Here is a 20,400-nt window from a genome sequence, read left to right on the forward strand (position 1 = left end):
ATTTTTTAACTGCTGTCTACATGCCATTACTAAAATTAAACTATTGAAATAATCACTTCATAAAAAACGTTTATTAGTATAGATATCAAACAATCAAATGCATGAGGCTGCATTGAATGCTTACTGGAGGGCTTAGGCAAAAGAATATCTGTATTTAGAGGGTACTTAATAAACCTGATCATTCTTTAAGCATTTATACAGTGTGGCTGATGCTGTTCTTCTCGGTTTTATGCAAAACTGTTCATTTAACAGAAATGGGACATTTTAGTGTTTGTTGTGACCTTAAGGGAAAGTTTAAAACCACAATTAAACATCTGATTTCTTCAATTTCAAAGCAAACATCAGCCTTTAAACTCGAAAGAATAATGACTTGACGTATATTGTGATAATTATTGATAATGACTGATATACATATTTTTTTCTTGATAACATTTTTGGCCACATCGCCCAGCCCTACTTACTACCCAATGTTATAAGTTGTTAAATATAATTAAGCATGGCGGTGTTTTTGCCCAATCACACAGGTATTGATGTCTAACTTTTTTTATATTTCTTTATTTAAAAACAGTATGGTGACAGAAAAAAAAATAATTACAAGAGCTGATTCCAAATCTGAAAATTACAGAGGATCCTTTAAGGTACCACAGACTTAACGATACTGAAATTTCTAACAGATAGATATAGTAACTTTTTACACATCAACTCAAGTTTACATGTATATTTTGTAAGACCACATAATAACATTAGCTGTGTAATCCACTGAAATGTGTCAGAATGGATGCCATATTTGCCTTTGTGCAGTGCTTCATTGTCCTACACCGAGCTTTAATACATTACTACATCAAACTAAATTGAGACATTGTATATAACACTTCACCTGCCATGTGCTCAGCAGATTGAATGTTTATTGGAAAGTAAAACGGGGATGTATAAATATGAACATTTTACAAGGGTCAGATGACCTCTGCACCATTTTAACCCTTTCTCTAAAACATTTCAACAGCACAGTGATACTTTGCTGTAATCTTAGGATGATTTAAGCGGCAGAATAATGGGGGGAATAACAACTGACAGTTGGCACCAAGAAATGTACTGTAAATACTGTATATATACTCAATTAATACAGGTTTGTTGTCATAAGTGCTGCTGTCACTGTCCCACTCGGTATCTGTGCACTGAACAAATGGCTGCGCTGTTTTAGTTCTGTTCTTACAGGAAATAAGGTGTTGTGGTTCTAGGTGGAATGACCCTTTCAGAGTCAGGCACAGCTCTGAAGAGCTTTGGCTCTCTTGTGTTAGCATCTTTGAAGACCATAATGGAAGCAATGTTGCCGCAGCGATAGCAGTAGTTCGGAGCCGACCACACTGTGACCAGCTTCTCGTCAAACATGAACTTGTAGCCTTCGTGGACAAGTTGATGTGCCCTGCAGATCAGCTTCAGGTTGTTGATGTGAACAAACTGCAGTGTTTTGAAAGACAGAAAGAAGGGGAGAAAGATAAAATAAGTTAAAAAACAGTCAATATGAACACACATCACCTGTTATTTTCGTTGGTTAATGAAGTGGAATTTTATTAAGAATTAACAAAATACAGCAGATTTTGCAGTGGCTATTACTGCACTGGACTACCACCTCCAGTTTACATGTGACCATCTTTGCCATCAGATGGAAGATGATCTATGATTTTCAGAGCAACACTTCTGTTCTGTATGGAGTCTAGGAAACATTCTTACATTTCACTATAAGCTTGTCTTAACTGCACTTGTGCTTATTTTCAGTTTTGCATCTTGGCAGTAACAGGTGGCCCAAAGCCACACTTGTATCACTGAAGGTGTAGCTCCCTAAAAAACCCAACACAATTCAGTGCAGAAAATTATGAGAATTCCCACTGTTGCAGCTTTTCATTTTGACTTATCACAGCAGGAAAAGCACAAGTGTTAATAATAACATTAAAGCAAGGGTAGGCAATTTATTTCAGAAGCATTCTCTTATATTTGTTGAAATTGTCTTTACTGTTACGTGATACCCCCCCCCCCCACACACACACAAATTTTCAACAACTCTGCCTCTGACTGGCTAGTACTTGTTGCCTCTGATGGTTAGATGATTGGTTAAGGTAAGGGTTAGCCAGTTCGAGGCAGAAAAAGGGGCAGGACATGACTCAAAGCTGGTGTCAAATGAGAATTGTTGAAAATTTGATGGGGGAAAAAAAAGTATGCGACAATCCATACCAGAGGATTCCAAACATTTCCCTAGACGGAGATGCTGATGAATTCCCTCATCGGTTCCAATTTGCCATTTCTATATGAAGAAGATTCCTTGCAAGTGATCAAGATGAACCTTTTGATCCAGAATATGTTCTATTTTAGGTGTCAAATATACAGCTCCACTGCTGTAGCCCAGGGTTGTGATTAAAGGGCCTTTTATATTTCACACATCATAAATTCAGTAGGAAAATGCACTCACAAAATTCTCATTACAAACGCATTTAGATATATCTTATGATGGAACAATCATGGACAATTCCCTCAGTGATTTCAAAACAGTTTTGCACAAAAGTACAAGATGGCAGTCCTTCTGTGACTACGTCTTATGCTGGCCTCCAACTAGCCATTCAGACTGTGCTAATCCAGTCCCAGTGGCCGCTTCATTATTACCTGCTGTGAGGTGATGGATGCAGAAAATCCCCCCAAATCAAACATGCTGATATTTGCGATGCAGTCACATATTCTGATTCAATTCAATGCTTGAAATCCACTGTGTGGACACTACCTGAGTGTTGCTGAGTCCAAGGAGGGTTCAAATGGGCGACTGAACTTGGAGAAAGATAAGTCAAGATGTTTCGCTTCTCATCCAAGAGGCTTCTACAGCTCTAACTGACTGTCAGGGAATGGCAGCTATTATCTACGTATTATCTACAGTACAGTGTTGCCCTCAGGCAACAGAAAGTTTTCTTAAGCCCCATATCCAGTACTTGTTACTTTAAATGATTTCAACCAATTAGAATGGTCTAAAAAGTATCAAAGAACAGTCCAATAAGGTGTGGGAGTCACTATGAAGTACCATTTGAAGGCGGACCTTCCTTTTCTGGACACTTGGTCTGACAGTTGGTGTGAGAAGGCAAGATTATTCGGTTTAGAAATCTTTTCTAAAATTATGTGAAATTTAATTAAAAAATATGTTTGTGTATGAAGGTGTACAGAAGCCTTTTGTTAGGTTTATTTATTTTTGCATGTTCAGAAATTCAGTTTTTCTTTTTGTTTAACCATTGCACTCCTTGCTACTTTTGTAACTGATGTTGATGATCATTTTGTAATTGAACCTAAATGTTCATGACATTGTGTACTCGCTGCAAGTCACTCAAAATTAACGTGAGCTCAACTCAGTTAAAGTAAAAGAAACCTACCTCATTTGTGACCTTTGCACCAAAGAGCCAGCCAGCTCCTCTGGGGCTGATGGCCCAAGTGTCAACGTCCTCGGGGTCTGACCACACCAGATCACAAAATGCTCCTTTGTGGGGGATCTCCTGGTTCCGCTCAATGGTTCGAATTTGATCTAGAGTTTTTATGTCTGGGGAGAGACCTCCGTGGACACACAGGATCTGCTCGTCCATCAGCTGTCAAAACCGTAGAATAAGAGATGACTTACAGGTAATGTTCGGTAAATGACATGAGATGTTGTTAAACCCTCTGATATCTGATAGATTACCCACAAATAGCTCCCGAAAAAATGTACTTGGGAAACTGTGATCAGTGGTTACATATTTCAGCTGAAAAGTAAGTTTACTCATAATGTTAAAATAGTATTTTCTTCATATTTTGAATTATTTATTTTTACTATATGATGCGGCGTGCTTCTTGGATGATTCTGAAAAATGTGTCAAAGGCATTACAAAAGGAGGGAAACATGAAGGTTGTGCTATTTTTGCCATCTCTATGTAAATCCAAGGATCTTAGAAAGTGAACCCGAGCCAAGTCCATTAGTGAGAAAGTAGAGACTGTTCACCTAAAGCAGCTCAGATAGCAGCATCACATTATGCAATGCAGGTAAAGGAACAGCATTTAATTTGTCTTTACAGAAACCAAAAAACTCTACTCATATGTAATTCAGCTGCTGTCTACTAAAAAATAACCAACACGAAGCTTATTCAAGGATTTCAGTCAAGGTAAATTATCAGGTCACATCATCAAAGTAACTACACATAATCAAAAAACACTTCAATACTTACAGCTGCAACCGTTAACATATCAAACACTTTAGTGCAATAACGCCAGGCATTTGCATTCCCATACTTGGTCTGGCATTCGTCTGCAAGACAAAAAAAAGCACTAATTTATTTCAGAAACAGAAAGGTGAGATTTGGGACAATGCAGTTTGCAAAACCTGATCAACATCCGCCACAAAGCAAATCGCACCATAAAAGCCATAAACTTGGGTGATCTGTCTGCTCTCGTGGTTCCCGCGTAGAAGTGTGATGCGGTCGGGCCACTTGGCTTTCAGCACCAGCAGGTAGGTGAACGTCTCCAAACTGTAATATCCTCGGTCAACAAAGTCACCCTGCAGATGACAGAGGGTTATTGCCAACACTGTACAAAAATGCAGGTTAAACAGAATGAGGCACAAGTTCAAATTGATTTCAATATACAAACCATAAATATGTAATTTGTGTCTGGAACCTGGCCGCCAGTTCGGAAGAGTTCACAAAGATCGTAAAACTAAGAGACAAAGAGATAAAAACTTAGTGTAGGCATTACATTTTAAACATGCTATGTAAACTGCAGGCTATACTCTGCTGCAATATTAGGGTAAACTGAGTGTTCCTTGTGGTGCACTTTGGGTTAGGGCTTCCTGCTTTGAATGGCTGGTTTTTACCTGTCCATGTATGTCCCCACATACTGTTACAGGAGTAGAAACGGGCTGAACGTTGGACTCCTCCAGCAGCAGGTCACACACATAGTCACATAACCTCTGTAGATATGAAAGCACAACACAAATACAGAAGCGATGAGGGTTCGGCCATCCTTTAGCACTAATATTTAATGCATAAATATGTATAATGACTGATGGAACAACAGGTATTCAATGTTTCCACCCAAATCTATTTCTAGTCAGGGAAAATACCTCTGAAACATAGTTTACTTTGTCATGGGACACTAATTCTCTGCAGTCACAAATAATGACATTGTATTAGGGTTCCCAGCTCTTTGTAGCAGGGTTACCCCCCACACCTGCTCAATGACAATGAAACTTCCAGGAATGTGTAAATGCAACTGTGGTTTAGGTACAGATCTGTGATGTGACTGGCACTGTCTAACATCCCAAACACTCAGGAATGACGAGCTACCAGTAGCAGTTCCTTTAACAGTCCACCTCGTACTGGGTAGAATATATCGTATTAACAGTCTCAACTGTAACATATCTTGAGTTTCAAATTCAACAACATTTATTTAAGACAAGGAAAACCAAGCACGTAGAAGAAACCCACACTCATATTTATAAAGACAAGCAAACTTGATGCTCACTGATGGGCACAGGGGGGAAATGTAAAGCCAGGGCCATCTTGTTGTGAGGTGACTATGAATTACAAACCAAACTGTAGTCTATAAAAGTATGGAAAACTGTTTTATTTTGTATCGCATTGACTACTTAGTCTGATAATGTGGTCATAAGGGCATCGGTCTGGAATGATTTTGACCAATAGGCATCCACTATATGGATTCGTGTTTGATTGAGTGCAATACTGCTAAAACAATTAGTTATGTCATGGTGTACACATTCACACTGGGTGTTCAGTGCAGGAATTACTGCCCTTTTATACATAACCCTGCAGTTTTAGGGGACCAAAAGCAATAGGACAGATGAAGCCAATAATTCTGACTGGTCAGTGGTTGACACTGAGTCAATTCAAGTCAGTGAGTACACCTGTATCTACCTGAGTAACTAATAATAAATTACAATCCAACTGCTTACAGTAAATATTGTGCCGCATTTACTCTAATACTGCCTTTATTTGGGCGGCTGTGGCTCAGGAGATAGAGCGGGTTGGCCGTTAATCTGGTTCAATCCCTGGCTCCCCTGGTGTCGAAGTGTCCTTGGGCAAGATACTGAGCCCCGAATTGCCCCTGGCTGTTCCGCCAGTCCATGAATGTGTGTGAATGTTAGTTTCGATTTCAGCACTTAGGCTCAGTGTATGAATGTGTGTGAATGTTAGTTTCGGTTTCAGCACTTAGGCTCAGTGTATGAATGTGAGTGAATGGTAAATGCAGATGTAGTGTAAAAGCGCTTTGAGTGGTCGAAAAGACTAGAAAGGCGCTATACAAATACAGAGAATTTTACATTTATTGGTATCATCTAGCATAATAGCAAATGAAGTCTCCAAGGAAGAAAAGCAACGCCAACTATATTCAACATCAGGCCAAATAAACATATTCACACCTAAATGAAGAGTTTCCAACAATAAGAGATTATCCCACAGCCTTCTGTGCGACTACTGTCAAAGTGCAATGTGTGACCAGGAATTAAATACGACTTTATTAATGAACGCTTGAGTGTAACTGAATGTGTAACTCAATTCTGTCCACGACTCCGCAGTCTACCAGCCAGGTGTGTCTCAGTTTTTCGATAAATGACAGAACAGCTTAGGAGTCTCTCCACCAGCAGCCGAGTGATAAACAACCTGCTGTCATCCCTCCATCACAGCAGTGAGCGTCAGCAGGTCGCTACGGATGTCTGGTCATTTCACCGTCAGTATACACATACTTCTTCGATAACATTGTATAGGATAGTTGGGCTTGTATTTAGCTAACAATTTCTTTGAACAGTTTTGACTTCCTGGCCAAAAGATGAAGTCAGCAGGCTAACGTTACTAGCTAACGTTAACTGAAGCTAACGTTGACAGTTAGCTAACTGCGCTGTTACAACATAAACCAGCAGTGAGTTAACGTTACCATTACACGCTCATCACATGTCCTAATCAAAAACATTTATATAAAGTCATATTTACCTTAAGGTCATTTTCTGGGAGGTATTTACACTGCTTTGCAATCTCTGCATATTTATCCAAATCCAGAGGCGCCATTGTACCTAGCCAGTTGTCGTGCGCAACTTCCTGCAACACTTGAGCGGAGTTGGAGACGGTCGTCACCCTCGACTGCCCTCTATCGTGTGTATTAACGAATACAACTTGGTAACGGTTTAACTTGTGACAGATAAACTATTGAAACGCAAGCTGCAACTTCAAAATCAGAATTACAAATAGTCTCCTTTCTTCCGCAATGATAAAGAGTGGAATATTGGCCGTCACGCAAGTTTTATTTTTATCGTTTTCACCGGAAGTACTACTCTGACGTTCTGTCTGACTTGATGCTTGTGGAGTCAACAGTTGTCAAGGCCGTATTTATAATCTGTCTTGAGCGTTCCTGCCCTTGACTTCAATGTGGAATTAAAGCAGATTAGAAAGATTTTACAATAGAAGAATGCATAAATAAGTTGTTAAAAAAATTCTAGAAACTACATTCGAAATGAAACCATTACATTAAACGGAGATGCAGTTACGTATTACAACCACCGGATGGCAGTGTATACTTACTATAAACCACATCCATGTTATAAATGCCTGCCAGCCATCAAACCTACCAAGAATCAATACATAGGCTACCAAACCGTCTCTGAGCATAGCTTACCACATTTTAAAAATAATTTTCATAATATAATGTATAATTTTCAACAAGACTGTTGCTACGCACTGTGAGCACTGGAGGGAAATAAACGCTTATGATTAGACTCTCATGGTTTATAACTTCACAAGCATCAAGGCAGACGCAAAGGCAGTGCATTGCTTCCGGTGACGACATTCAAAATAAATGTTTTAAAATTGAAGCGCAGTTACGTAATATGATGTGCGCAAATATGTTGTAGTATACAGAAACATATATCTAAGTGTTAATAGATTCCCTAGTCCAGTTCTCATTGCTTGGGTAGAACACTTTGAAGAACTGATGTTGTAAAAAAAAATGTACCAGAGAGAAACACACAACTTACCAGACATTGTAGGAATGTTCTGATGTGACCAAAAGATTAAATAAGTAGCCGAAGAATTCTTGATAAGCCGAACTTTCATTCACAGTTTAGGGGTTTGCCTTATTTAACCGAGCCATCAATCAAGATGAATTATTTTTTCTAAATGAGTGTTTTCAGGATAGTTTCATACAGACTCAGGTGTGAAACCATAGACAATGAAGTATGTGACTTTGCAAGCAAAACCAAAGGTAGGTAGCCCAATGATCATTAAAAACATCTTACTACGAGCCACCACCGGGCATTTCCTCTATATTTGGAAGATGATCTGGGCTGTTAGGTGGACGTCTAACATTTAATTATATTGTATATGTAGGTTTACATTATCTTTAGAAAACAAGCTTATTTGAGTAGTTCAATTTATGAATGGAACGGGTTATGTTCATCTAATTTTCAGACGAGTGGGGACGTTCGATAATTTACAATATATTGCGTCTTCATAGGGTGTTACGGCGCTGTCCAACCAGCGAAGGAGCGAGCGCCCACAGGCAGTCTTCCCATTGGCCAATAAGTACGTCAATCTCGGGTGGCTCGTGGTAGGCTGCATCGCAGGTGAAGTGTTGACTGTGGTTCATAGGGCAACAAACAGCAGCGTACGACGCCGGGGGACATCAATGGTGGAGTACGCGTTCATTCAGGGACAGGTCTGAGAGAGACCATTATTGGGGCTTACATGGAGAGCTGAAACTGAATATGAGGTTAACGTCCTTAATGATGTACATATCTCCGGTCCTGCTATTTATTTTGTATGTATATATTGGATTTTCTGAAGCTGCACCTCGCATCAGCCCCAACGATGCGTCGCCTATCTCCGGGAAGCCCGGCTCAGCCTCCGACACCGGGGAGACCTTCCGCACCGACTTGCCTCGCAGTTTACCCGAGGGCACGTTCGCTCCCGGGCCTTTAGCCGGACTCACGCTGACGCCTGGCGTTGTTTCTGCCGGACCGACCACCACTACTAGCCCTATTCCAAAAAATGCAACCACCTTCCAGCCTCCAACAACGGACCCGACCACCACCACCACCACCGCACCTGATACGGGAATCATTTCAGCCAGTAAAGAACAAATAACAGCGCCGGTTTCCAGATTAAGCAGCGCACGCAAAAGATCCATCGATGCACAAACATCACTTTTTGCTCCGGAGAAAATGCTGCAGACCATGGTGTCCATGGTTTCGCAGCGCACAGCAAATGATGCCTGGGCTGCAGATAATATTGGCATATCTGTTACCTCAGTAGAGAATAGTCAAGGTGAGTTCATGCGAATGAAATACCTACCAGGAACGTGAAACTACATCATTCATATTTTTTTAGCCGTTGTAGGAAATCATGCTTTACAACCGTTAAAAAATAGACATTGGGGAAACAATTCAGTTTTTTTTAACATTCGTGTTCAGGAAACGAGTCTGTGAAGACGAAGAAGACATCCTTGCCTATCTAGACTGCTAGAAGGAGCAGGGTGGTCGCACGGTGGTTTTGACGCAGAGAGCGACCGAATAAACCAGACTGCAACAATGGGCAGACCCCTCAGATCCCCCTCAAATAATCGGCAAATCACCAAATCCTTGTGCATGAATATTTTTTTGAAAATTAATTTCAGAAAACTATTCATGCACAATTTGTGCAATGTGGATTTTGCTGTGTGGCCTATTTAATATTGTAGAGGCCCTTTATTATGGGTTAGTGTGCCACATATTACAGCGGGCTGGAAAAGGGGGGCTATGAGGGGGTGCAAGGTTGATCCTGTTGTTGTTCAGTCAATGTATTCGATCCGTCACTGCATATAGCATTCGCACAGACCCGTGATCCGTCTGTGTTAGACCAGACACGTTTGATGTTGACAGGGAATCGCAAGAAGCTGCTCAGATAGCTGCCTCATCCCCCTCTATTGTTGTTTGCATGGGCATGTACAGAACAAGGCCGTCCAACCAAAATGGCCAGACAGGCCAAGCCATGAATGAGCAATGACACTGGAGCCCCTCCTCTCTCACCTCACACATCCCCAGTATATCCATGTGGATGTGTTGTTCCCCAGCTAACACAGCAGCACAGGCTGATGGATCCTGTCCAAAATGGTTCTTTAATGGTTGGGGAAAGTCTGCTGAAGCCAAAGGTGTCAGTTTCAGAGCCCATAAGAGGATGTTCCCCTTCACTTTTAGGAGATAGAGCTTATTCATTTCTCCTACACTAAGATATACCTGAAGTTTAAGAATATGAAGGATACAAAAATAAAAACGGCTTAAATGGTGCGTTCACAACATCCTCATTTTCCTTTTTATTGTTTCTGAAAACCTTGTTGTTTTTCTTGCCAGTAAGTGCGCCCAAACAGAAAATCCAGATTTTTTATGTCATATTCTGACTGATGTTGGCCCCTCACATCAGGAGTCCAGTCCAGTCATGTTTTTTACATTGACCCTTTGTTCTCCACACCGTGTACTACCTTACTGACAGCAGTAATCTCAGTGATCGGAGGAGGATTAGAATAGCTGATCAAACTGGCTGTTTTTGGCGTACTGCGCTCATAAATGACTGGTTCTGATATTTGGATGACCTCCGGTTCAATAGAAATTTAAACAAATTTCTAGTAAACTTTTGAAAGAGAGACTCAGGAACGGGGTTTTAATTGGTTTGATGCCATCCTCTGGATGGTTTCCTCAGCTTAAAAAGTGCATTGAGGGGCCAATTTAAGATATCCAGAAGTCTGGTGTGATGCTTGTGAATAGATTTTAATGATTATATTGTATTTGGCGCTGAAATCTTTCTGAACAGTTGCTTGTGACATGTTTTCATTGTTGTTCTGTTCCCATTGTCTTAAAGTCTTGGATGATGAATCTTTACAAGATTATCTACCAGTTCAAGCTTAAACAACTAAAAGTGAATCAGCACCTATTTAGATAAATGATTAAATGATTTAAGTGTTTTTTTTCTTGCAAAAATGCCAAACATTGATTGTCTCTGGCTTCTTAGTTGCTTTTATGTGTGCTATGTGACAGCAAACGGAACATGTTTGGTACTGAGTTGTGGGTTGGATAAAAAGAGCATTATGAAGACTTTGGGCTTTTGTCACCATTTTCTGACATTATATAGACCTAATAAGAAAATGGGGAGAGAAATAGAGAAAATAGGTACACATTCATCGATAAGTCAATTAATTGTTAGTTAAAGCCCCATTTTGAAACTACATTCTTATATAACTTTAGGTATTTTATTTTATTTTGCGTCAGTATTGCAGATGAATTGAGTTCAAATGGTGTCATGTTTAGGCGGTTCCCCTTAATCAGTCCGTGTTATTTATCTGGTCAAAATGAAACCTCTGCCCTTATGTGAGATCATCACTGGGCATCTCCAGGAGCCTCAGCACTCTTCATTGTTCTCGTGGAAAGGCCACTCTCATTATAATATCGTGTCAACAAAGGCATCACCTGGGTTAACGCCTCGCCCAGCCACCAACATACATTCTCTGACAGGGCAGGGTCATGGCAGACTGATAAAAGATGTGCTTTCATATAGCTCAGGCTTTCCTTTCTTTGAAACATCTCTCTGCACTTTCTGAAAGCTGATAATTCAATTCAGTTTTATTTCTAATGCAACAATTCATAACAGAATTTATCCCGGTTGTCTCACTTTTCATATAGATCAGGTCTAGGCTACACCGTGCAAAATAATTTACAGAGACCCAACATTCCCCACCATGAGCAAGCAGTTGGCGACAGTGGCAAGGAAAAACTCCCTTTTAACAGGTCAGGATAACCTGTTTTGATGCTTGAACCAAAATTTAAAATACAGTAATTGTTTCCTCCCACCGCTATTGTTTTCTGTGGAGCAGCTCAGACAGACAAGCGGTGAATAAGTCGAGAGAGGAGTTTTGGAGACATGACTTGTTCTGAACAGCCTGCCGCTGTCCGTGTCTGAATACCAGCCATGCTGTCGCACCACTTTACAGCAGTCAGATAGATGGGACAGAGGTGAACTCTGCCTGTGTTCCTCCCCCTTCTCTCTCCGCTATACACAGGTCCAGTCCAATTTAAATCATACCTGTTGTGTGGCTTTACAGATCACCCCATCCCACACTCACAGGACGTCTGGGTTTAAGAATGAACTGCAGTGTGTATGTGTGAGGTGATATGCATTCACTGGGTCTCACACATTCTCAGGCGTGATCAGGGCCGACAGTTCTTCAGCGGCCACTGTACCAAAGGGTCTGACAGTATACGCCACGGGCTTGCATAACCACAGGCCTTACTTAGTTACATAAAAGTCCAAGCAACAGTGGAAGAGGAGCTCAATCTGAGTGGGACTCCAGGACAGGAATGCATTAAAATTCAGCTGTCCCTCCCTCTTTATCTAGCTGCAAGCTGAGGTATTGTGTGCAATCTGTGTGCATACCATGTAGGAAAAACATTTTTATTTTGCTGTCACATCTCATACCGGTTTGTTTTCTTTGGCTGACTGCTGAGCGCCGAATAGAGACATACAGTCAGGCATTTAGTCGTCACTTGCCACACCTAACTTCAGATCAGATGAATAATAGATTGCCACTCAGTACCCTACAGGGTCATCCACATGTCTATCATTATATCCTCTCTGTTTGTTACAGTGCGCCAGTTTGAACTGTACAAAAGCCTTCATTGGCAACACAGCAGGGCGTACCAGGTTTACCATCTTTGTTTAAGACTGATAAATCTGTACAAAATAACAAAGTAGTATAAAACAGATTGGAGGCCAGCCTGGTCTTAAATCATTAATCTTATGTATAGTAGGGGATATAGAAGCAGGCTCCATGGTTGAGAGAAATATGGACAAGGAAAGTGTTTGTAAGCAGTGTTAATGCATCTATGGGACAATGCTGCAGTTTGTAGTCTGGTAGTGGGCCATCACAAGGACAATGACTTCTGCATTTCCAAACGCAGTGAATCACTGTTTATATTGTGCAATTTAAACTGAGCGAGTCTGCCGCAGCCAGCCATGAGATCGCACCAAAACAGGAAACGCTGTCTTGGCGTAACTTGTTTAGTCGAATGGGCTTGGATTAAAGTGAAAATAGATGTTTTATTTAGCTCTTTTTTTCTTATTCTCTGTCACACTTTCTAGCCATCCACAGAATACTCTCACTCTCTCATCCAACGAAGGTTAAAATCAAGGGCAACTGGACTTGGTTGAAAATACTGGAAGACGTTTCGTCCCTCATCCAAAGGACTTCTTCAGTTTGGATGAGGGACGAAACGTATTCCAGTATCTTCAACCAAGTCCAGTTGCCCTTGATTTTAACCTTAACTATGACCTGGATGACTGAGAATCTTCATAGACATCTCACTCTCTCACTCTCTCTCTGACTAATAAAAGGTTTTAGGGCAATTTAAACACATTAGTTAGGCTACATAATCTACATGATAAAAAAAAAAGGTGTATTTTGATTTCCATGAAATGAGGAATGTAATAGACTTACTGTGACTAGTTTTGGCACTAAGGCTGGTCAGCATATTGTTTAATGTGTTAAAGAGCTTCGTACTCTGACAGAGGATGGTCTTTTGATGGTCATTCAAAATGACCAACCATTAGTGATCGCTTCGCATTCTGAAACCATGCTACCAAAGAGGCATGAAACAAGACTTTATGGCTTGTTGAGACTCGTTTCATGAAAAAAAAGAAAATATATTTGTATACTGTCACAGACTGTAGCGAGTGTTTTCATCCATCCAGAAATAACAGGCCGTGCTTATGTCAAAGACTTGCATAGTTATATCACTGATAGTACATCTCATCTTTTTGTTTTTCCCTTCCACTGTGACACACCCATTCATCCACGCAGAGGGCCTTTGTAACTGCAGCAGTGGCGGCGAGGGGATTTTGGATCCGGACGAGTGTGATCAGAGAAGCGGTCAGTGTTCGTGTCTGCCGGGCTACGCCGGTCTGCAGTGTGAGGACTGCGAGGAGGGACACTTCACCAACGGCACCAGCGGCTGCCTGCCCTGCGCCTGCGACTCCTTCGGCGCAGTGAACCTCCTCTGTGACAGGTCAGGCTGTGAAAGTAACACAAGTAGCACACCCTCCGGTAGACATGTTGGAAGTGGATGTTTGTTGTCATGCTGTCATTGAAGAGAAATGGTTCATTTCTGTGTGGAAAATGTTTGACTGAGACAGAATTTGTATTTAGATAATGATAACTTGTTTGCTAGCTAACTATAGTATACGAAGCTGCATTAATCAATTGCCTCATTTGTTCCCTGGATCCACGTCACAAATGATTAAAGCTTGATGCTGGGCCGGTGACCTGACCTTCAGACACCAGACATCAAATAATGCTGAAAACACTCTCTACTCTTTGAATAGTTCTGTTTCTGTACAGCCAGTATTTGGAACATCTGCAGTTTCAGTTGGGCTATTAGCTGTGGCTGGCAGTGGCCTGTGGGTTCCCTACACATTTGCTGATAAATCATGTGATTAGATGGAGAAAACAAAGCCCTCTGGCAGCCAACCTAGATTAAGAAACAGAAACAGAAATGGTTATGTTTAGGTTTTAGCTTGTGGTTAAGTCTAGTTATAATGTTAGAACTAGGCATATTTAGGTACAAAGTTATGGTTTAGATACCTAAGCGTAATACATTGTTGTGTGTTGTCACCTCAGTATTTAATATTACAATGCACTGGAATATTGCTGCTGACCCTCCACACTGCTTGAACTCCGACTTGATTCTTGAAAAGCATGTAATTGGACAGACACCATGTTTAATTGCCACGCAAGCACACAAGTGTGCAAACACTGACTGTGTACATAGCCTTCGTAGGTATATGAGAACCAATAGGTTGACCACAGAGTGACTATAGATTATCACTGCCAGTCCACCAACATCCTGCAGAGCGTGGGAAAACAAGATGGCTAATTGTGTCACTATGACTTAATACTGAATATTTTCAGTGATCTTTCATATTTAGCCTGCTCGTATGCATTATATGCGCAGTGGGTTTTCATGACAAATCCAGACATAGCCTCTGGAAAATGTGTGGTGTAGGCTACCTGCAAAGTGGAGTACTATCTTTAGCAGCAAAGTGCTGTCACTTTTGCCTGCCAAACCCAAACAGACTGTCTGCTGTGAATTACTGTTTGTTATCTCATAAAGAGAGACAAGATGTTCTGGGGCTCAGCTTAGCTCAAATGTTTTGTTAATCATAACGCCATAGCCATGCAGAATCACGGCGGCCCTTACATGCAGCATCTCCGCAAGTCACAAGAGCTGTGACTTGGAAAAGAAGCTGCGTGTGTGGGTTAGGAACGTGGTAAAAATAGCGGCTGTACTTTCTGCCTCTAACCATGAAAAGGAATGCTGCTGCTTGAGTCAATGTCCACAGTGTGTAGAGGATTTGTTTTGTCATGCTCTGAAAAATACGTCACAGTATGGGCTTACATAAGCTAAATCAAAATAGGTGTAGTCCTAAACACAGGATGCCTTTTTCATGTTTATGAAGCCTACAATGCTGTGTCTAGAGGGACGCAATTGGATGTAGGTGAAGGTGCAGGCAGGATGGTTATTTCAAGGCTCCAAGCTTTCACACATTAACACAGTCCTTCTCAGACAGTCTGAGCCAAGCCTGGCCACTGCTAACCCTGCTAGCCTAACCTAGCCCCCCTCAGGAGCTTATTACTGAGAGTTACAAAGATTAGCTACGTTTCCTACCCCCCAGCCTGCTGCTTTAGGTCTCCTTCCCATTAAGTAATGAGCCGTCCAGCCAAAATAGAGCCAGTCAGTGCTTTAGTTGTATCCACTGTATCCACGACAGTGACAACAGAACAAACAGGGATTTGAACACTACTGCCATGTTCATTCCACAAACACGAGCATTAAAGCAATAGTTTGACAATTTTGGTAAACACAATGTCCAAAGGTAATAAAATCTGCCTACTAAACCCTTTGAGGCTCACTAGTTAACATGTTTTATTTTTTTCACCGTCCAAAGACATGCGGACTAGGTTGATTGGTGACCCTAAATTGTCCTTAGGTGTGAGAGTGTGCGTGACTGGTTGTTTGTCTATGTGCGGCCCTGCAATGGATTGGCGACCTGTCCAGGATGTACCCTGCCTTTCGCCCGATGTCAGCTGGGATTGGCTGCAGCCCCCCGCGACCCTGTACGCAGGATAAGCGGTTGACGATGGATGGATGGATATTTCACTTGTTTAATCTGTACAAAATCCAAAGTGTAAAAACAAAAATTTTACAGAGCATTATGTACCAGTGGTTGCCTGACAACTGGTACCAGCCAATAAATAGTCTGGCACATAACGCCTTGTAAAATAGTGAATTATTGTTTTATTTATTTATTTTTATTTATTTATAAAGCACCAGTTTATAACAGAAGTTATCTCCTTTTATTTTTCATATACATGAGTCTAGACCATACTCTTTGTAATTATTTACAGAGACCCAACAATTCCCACCGTGTGCAAGCACTTGGCCACAGTGGCAAAGAGAAACGTCCTTTTAACAGCTAGAAACCTCAAGCAGAACCCAGACTCGCAGAAGAAGAGAAGGTTGTATGCAACTTTCTGTACAGATTAAACACATTAGATATTAGAACTTGCTTATTACTGAGCTAATTAACACATTATCTGGATTTTCTTACATTTGGACAAAGCTAGGCTAGCTGTTTCCCCCTGTTTCCCCTCTTTATGCTAAATAAAGCTAATCTGCTGCTTTGTACACGGGATCATGGTCATGTTGAAACAGGAAATGTTCTTCCCCAAAACTGCTGCCACAAAGTTTAAAGGGCACTATTATCTGATACCCCATTGTATTTTGCTGGATTAAGATTCCTCTTCATTAGAACTGGCCCCATACCAAAAGCATGCAGGGCCGCACAGTGTGGGATACATGCAGGTTAGCCTTTAGCAGCCGCTAGTGTTAATTTGTACTTCAGCTGCGGTTTCCTAATGTCATACGCTACACGTCTGACCCTCTAATTTATACTCAGGGAAGAGCTGACTTAGCCGGTGTGCCTTCATAATATCACTCCATTTTCAGCCGTTTATGATGTCAGGAGCATTGATAGACACACGCTGGCAGAGGCAAGATCACCTCCAGATACTTGAGAGCCAACTGACAGCATAGCATGAGGGAAAAGCTGGAGAGTTCACTTTGTTCACAAAACACAAACAATCACACATGTGTAACTCATTCTGAGCTGGTTATGAAGTGTTTCCTGTGATGATGCAGTCCCACAGTTTGTCTGAGGCAGCATTACGTAACTGCAGTACAATATAAAGCTCAAAGCCAGAGATCTGGATTTCTTGCATGATGCCAACTCTGCTACATGCACATACTATTAACAACGTCCTTTGCATTTTTTAATCCCTGTTGTTGTGTGGAGGTGCATTCATCTAGATATGGCCAAATATAGATGACATGACATCACAAGGGGATATTTCCAGCAGCTAGGACTGTAATAGAATACTTATATTCATTATTATCTAGAACATCAATGTAAACTTCAGAGTTCTGCATCAGTTTCTTCAAATCAAAGAGAAAGACCTTCGCTCTAGCAAATAGTCTGCAGAGTCATTCAGCAGTATTATGCAAGTAGAATACCCCATGGAAGATCAATTTGTTTTCTTATTACATCAGAGTGCACAGACGACATGCTGTATTGTGATCATTCAATATCCTCAAATCTTGGATCAGACATGATTCACTTAAAATCATGTTTGTTTAGCATCACAAACTAATGACAAATGCTCAGGCATGGCACAGAATGTATCTGATATGCACAGGAAGTTTGCCTTCCTGCATTTTACATTTCGACTCTACTTTGCCCTCAGGTGACAGTAGTTATTCTGTGTGCTGGAATATGAAGTTAAATGACCTGCTGTGCTCTTTAACAGCAGAGTTCCCTGTGGGTATATCAAATGGGGAACCAGCCATCCATCAGTACAAACAAGCACCAAGCTCATTTTAGGGTTTCAGGTTGCTGATTAACTCACCTTTCACAAGAATTGCTGATAATGACGTGACCTATGTTCACTGCCTCGATGGTGGAAGTTCATCTGTAACTAACAGCTGTGTGTGTGTTTGTAAAAAGCCAGCCATCATAGAGAGGGGGAGATGCAGTATCATTTAAATACTGGGATAACAGCTTACATTTTCAGACAGTGTCTCATGGAAGCCATTTATGGTGTTGCACTCTGTTGTATAAAAGTTGTATCTTTAGAGAGAAGTTCAAACCCTGCTTACGATTTTGCCTCTGCACAGCTGGCCAATCACTGCCTGAAGAAGGTGTGGATGTTGGATAGGTTTCAGAAAGTTGCAGAAACTGTCGGACACAACACCTCCAATTTGGAGGTGTTGGAAAGGTGTGGGGGAACGGGTTTACCAAAGATTCTGATGGAGTATACTGCCGCCTGAAGAAGTTACAGCCATGCTGGCAGCTGTGTGAGGCACAGCAATGCTAAGAGCTAAATGCTCACCTTAGCATGCTAACAACCCAACAGTGATGATGTTAACATGCTGATGTTACAGGTAATGTTTGCCATGTTCACCATCTTATTTTAGCGTGGTAGCATGCTAAGATTTGCAAATTGACACTAAACACAAAAGTACAGCTGAAGCTGACGGGAATGTTATTGTTTTGCAGATATTTAGTTGTAAAACAAAGTAAACGTCAGAGGATCAGGCAGAGTTAACACAATCCACACTGAATGCAACACTAATGTCTGAACTAAATATCAAGGCAATCCATCCAAGAGTTGAGACTAAAAACCATCTACTAATCTACTAAATCTACTAAAAACCATAAATGTCAAGTTTATGGTGGCACTGAAGGAAAATCAGGGGATCGCCCTTAGCATTCATCCTCTGGGAACCATGTACAAAATGTTACAGTAATCCATCCAGTAGTTGTTCAGGTATTTCAGATTTTCAACTGTAAATACTTGCCAGTATGCCAGCTGTGTTAATAGCAGGTAATTCACTAATCAGCGGCTAAATATTGCTAAACCAATTGTGAAATTGACCCTATCCTGGGACACTGAACTTCGCTGAAAGCCAGACTAATGAAATTCCTTCAGGGTTAGCAGCTCTCAGCTTTCCATGTTCTTAACGACCCTAATGAGATTTACTCCTCTTGTCCTCTCATATTGTGCCACTCTGTCTGCAGTCATGTGATGTAAAAAGGACACATACTGTTTCCCAATTTGTTGGGTTAGGTCATGCCAATATTTGACAAAAGAGCTATATTAACCACTTGTATCTGTCATAACGGACGTGTCAGTACTGTATTTGGGTCAGCTCCTGTGGGCATTGTCTGTAAGGCATTTCTTTTTACCATACTGTATGGAAGGCGCCACCGTCTGTAATGAAATATTGATTGTTGGGGCAGATGTTTCCACCTCGGCATCATGTGTCACTCTGAAGTGGATGCATCATTGCCATCAATGTATCTTTGCTCTGCATTGATTGCAGTCTCTGTTTAATGTTATTTTATTTTATTTGCTGGTAAAAGTAATATAAGGACAGGGCACAATTGCAAAAGAGTGTCGCAGTAGTTTAATTCACATTCTTTGCAGGAAACAGTGCTCCAGAGATACTGTCATCAGAAAGCAGCAGTGGACTGCAGGACTGCAGGGTTAGAGCCACATGTCAGAGTCCTGACTAATGGTCACACTCGGGAGACCTGCAGTCAATGCTGGTCTGTGGCTGGGTGTTAAGTGCAGATACACAGTTGCACAGGGCGGATACTACCCTTTGATTAAAATGCCTCTCAGCTATTCATTGGAGGGATTATTCAGTCATATGTTTTGACTACCATTGAACACGTGTGTATGTGTGTTTTGTGTTGGAGGAGTGACTCTTAAAAGGCGTAGTCTGACATTTTGGAAGATGTGTTTGTTGGCTATCGGACCTGCTCGTCAGCTATCGGACCTGCTCGTCAGCTATCGGACCTGCTCGTCCTGTAAACAATAGCTCTTCTAAAAATGCTTGTCAACAACTCTCAAGCTTTAGATTTTCACATTTTATCCTTTATTTCCATTTTTTATTGATTATATTGAATTTGGATATATTATATCTATTGAATATGTATATAAATAGAGATGTAAAATTAGACATTTTGAGTGTAGACATAGATAACACTGGATCTATTTATTGGCCAACAAATGCTCTGCCCAGTGACTGTCTCAAAGTTTCTTTGCTCACAGAAGGGTTGCTGGGTTTGAGCTCTGTCAGCAAAACCCAACTGAAATTGCCGGAAGGTATTTTTTCCACTTATGATGGAGTAAGGCTAGCAGCGTCCCCTGGCCTTCAGTCTCTGAGCTAAGCAAGGCTAAGTTTGTACTGGACGC

At 41.1% G+C, this 20,400-nt stretch overlaps 2 protein-coding genes across 2 annotated transcripts in view; one reads left to right on the forward strand and one right to left on the reverse strand.

The window, feature by feature from the left end:
* Positions 1 to 535: 535 nt before the first annotated feature.
* On the reverse strand, positions 536 to 7,344 carry LOC123960023 (serine/threonine-protein phosphatase 6 catalytic subunit). The gene is made up of 7 exons (XM_046034477.1): positions 7,002 to 7,344; positions 4,871 to 4,966; positions 4,648 to 4,713; positions 4,414 to 4,555; positions 4,227 to 4,306; positions 3,405 to 3,614; positions 536 to 1,458 (listed from the first exon to the last, which is right to left on the reverse strand). Exons 1-7 carry the CDS (start codon positions 7,074 to 7,076, stop codon positions 1,210 to 1,212), a joined length of 918 nt encoding a protein of 305 aa, XP_045890433.1. The 5' UTR covers positions 7,077 to 7,344; the 3' UTR covers positions 536 to 1,209.
* Positions 7,345 to 8,651: 1,307 nt separating this feature from the next.
* The window catches only part of si:ch211-158d24.2 (multiple epidermal growth factor-like domains protein 9), a 42,956-nt gene continuing 31,207 nt past the window's right edge, over positions 8,652 to 20,400 (forward strand). Inside the window, exons 1-2 of the mRNA XM_046034475.1 lie at positions 8,652 to 9,326; positions 13,885 to 14,089. Coding sequence (XP_045890431.1) covers positions 8,768 to 9,326; positions 13,885 to 14,089 — 764 coding nt within the window. The 5' untranslated portion in view covers positions 8,652 to 8,767. The remainder of the gene's footprint in view (positions 9,327 to 13,884; positions 14,090 to 20,400) is intronic.

The sequence above is a fragment of the Micropterus dolomieu genome, linkage group LG21 (genome assembly GCF_021292245.1).
Source record: "Micropterus dolomieu isolate WLL.071019.BEF.003 ecotype Adirondacks linkage group LG21, ASM2129224v1, whole genome shotgun sequence".
NCBI classification, from domain to species: Eukaryota; Metazoa; Chordata; class Actinopteri; order Centrarchiformes; family Centrarchidae; genus Micropterus; species Micropterus dolomieu.